The sequence below is a fragment of the Austrofundulus limnaeus genome, unplaced genomic scaffold (genome assembly GCF_001266775.1).
Source record: "Austrofundulus limnaeus strain Quisiro unplaced genomic scaffold, Austrofundulus_limnaeus-1.0 Scaffold1025, whole genome shotgun sequence".
NCBI lineage: Eukaryota > Metazoa > Chordata > Actinopteri > Cyprinodontiformes > Rivulidae > Austrofundulus > Austrofundulus limnaeus.
In genome coordinates this window covers 62,103-63,976 of record NW_013953427.1, presented here as the reverse complement: position 1 = coordinate 63,976, position 1,874 = coordinate 62,103, and the positions used below count along the sequence as shown (strand labels likewise).

The 1,874-nt window shown below is 39.1% G+C and overlaps 1 protein-coding gene across 1 annotated transcript in view; it reads left to right on the top strand.

Moving 5' to 3' along the window:
• Positions 1-1,155, top strand: part of LOC106533808 (pecanex-like protein 1) — a gene marked incomplete in the record, with an annotated part of 47,015 nt that extends 45,860 nt beyond the window's left edge. Inside the window, 1 exon segment of the mRNA XM_014030245.1 lies at positions 911-1,155. Coding sequence (XP_013885699.1) covers positions 911-1,051 — 141 coding nt within the window.
• Between the last annotated feature and the right edge of the window lie 719 nt (positions 1,156-1,874).

Genomic DNA, 1,874 nt, shown 5'->3' with positions numbered 1-1,874 from the left:
TCACCTTTCTTCCCCATACTGATGCTCGGTTTGAACTGCAGGAGATTGTCTTGACCATGTCTACATGCCTAAATGCACTGAGTTGCCGTCATGTGATTGGCTGATTAGAAATTAAGTGTTAACGAGCAGTTGGACAGGTGTACCTAATAAAGTGGCCGGTGAGTGTACATCGAGCATATGATGATACAGATTGATATTTTATTTTGTCKCAATATAATTGAATCATGAACCATTATATCGATATATCGATATGGATCGATGTATTGTTACACCCCTAGTTGCAACAGGGCAGGATAACCAAAGGGCCCCCAGACAGCAAACGATTACACTTTAAATGCAACGACAAACTGTAGGAGCATCCCTTTAAATCAGTGGTGTCCAAAGTCAGTCCTCAAGGGCCGGTGTCCTGTATGTTTTATGTGCTGCCCTGGTTCAATACAGCTGAACCTAATTAATTAATTAGTAGGCATCTTAAGTGTGCCATCAAGGTCTGCAGAGGCCTRCTAACAAGGGCAGCTCCTAAAACATGCAGGACACCGGCCCTTGAGGACTGACTTTGGACACCACTGTTTTAAATTCTATGGTGGTCAATGCAGGAAGGTGCAATGACGCTGTTATTAGAATCCCCCACAAGGGGGCCAGCATTCATACAGAAAATAAACTGATTTTTTTTTTCCTTGTTTAGACTGAGGAAAACATAATTTATCTTATCATTTTGAACTGATTCTGAAATAGTTTAAACTTAGAAACAGCTCTAAGGTTTAAAATTGGGAGTTGAGATCAGATACACAAAAATAAAAACAAAAAATAATAAATTATCATGTTTCATWTAACATCCTGCCTGCCACACTTGTTGTTATGCTTTATAAATTTCATTGAAAACTTCTTCTCTTTAATCTGGCCTCTGCAGGTGATTCACCGGTGGGTGCCTTGCAGCCGAGACCCAGCCAGTCGCTCCCATATCAACAAAACCATCCTGCTGGTTCAGGTGGACGATAAGCTAGTTCCTGTTATTGAGACTGGGGTCACAGAGTTGGGCGCTGAGGTTTGAGACTAGCAAAGCCCACATCCCTCTCTCAGTTTGTGTGGAGGTTCCTGGCGTTCACCAGGATACACCAACCTGTGGGTAAACAGGAAATGTGAGCTCCCAACCCCCCTCACACGTCCTAACGCTGAAGTGGAAGTCCAACCTTTACAGAACATGCTTTACTGCATCAACACACATTCACAGAACCTGCCTTGTGTTGCATCACAGACCTGCTGCATGACAGTAAACAGTAAACAGCCCTTGGCTAGTTCTCGCTACAGATAATTCATTTCTATGCATTACATCAGCAGTTTGCTTTCAAATACTGGCAGAGCTGAATAGAAGAAATGAGTGGGACATTTTTTTAAACTCTTTAATATTTTTCCCAAATAATTCTATAGAGATTTTTCCAAGGTTTCAAATATGTGGAAGCTAGTTTTTATTTATTTATTTTATTTTATTTTTTTACTTTTTGGCTGCCAAAACTGCAAGGAGTTTTGTAGTTCAGAACAGCGCTCAACAGACTGATTGTTGTCATTCCTTTTCTGATTCATTACAACTGTACAAGAATAAGTTGCGCAAACAAACTTGCACTATTTTTTCTCTATTCACAGTGATGCACTACAATCTTAAAATTATATTACATTTTATTTATTACGGAGTCTGAATGGCCATGGTTTCTGATGCCTTGGGAATGAAAACAAAAAAAAGATGCAATCATTATTCTGTTTTCAGCCACTTTTATTTGAATATTTTTTTGTTTGATAAACTTGAAGGTACTTTTTTACTGTATATGAATTTATCTATACATATATATTTAGACACACACACACACACACACACACAC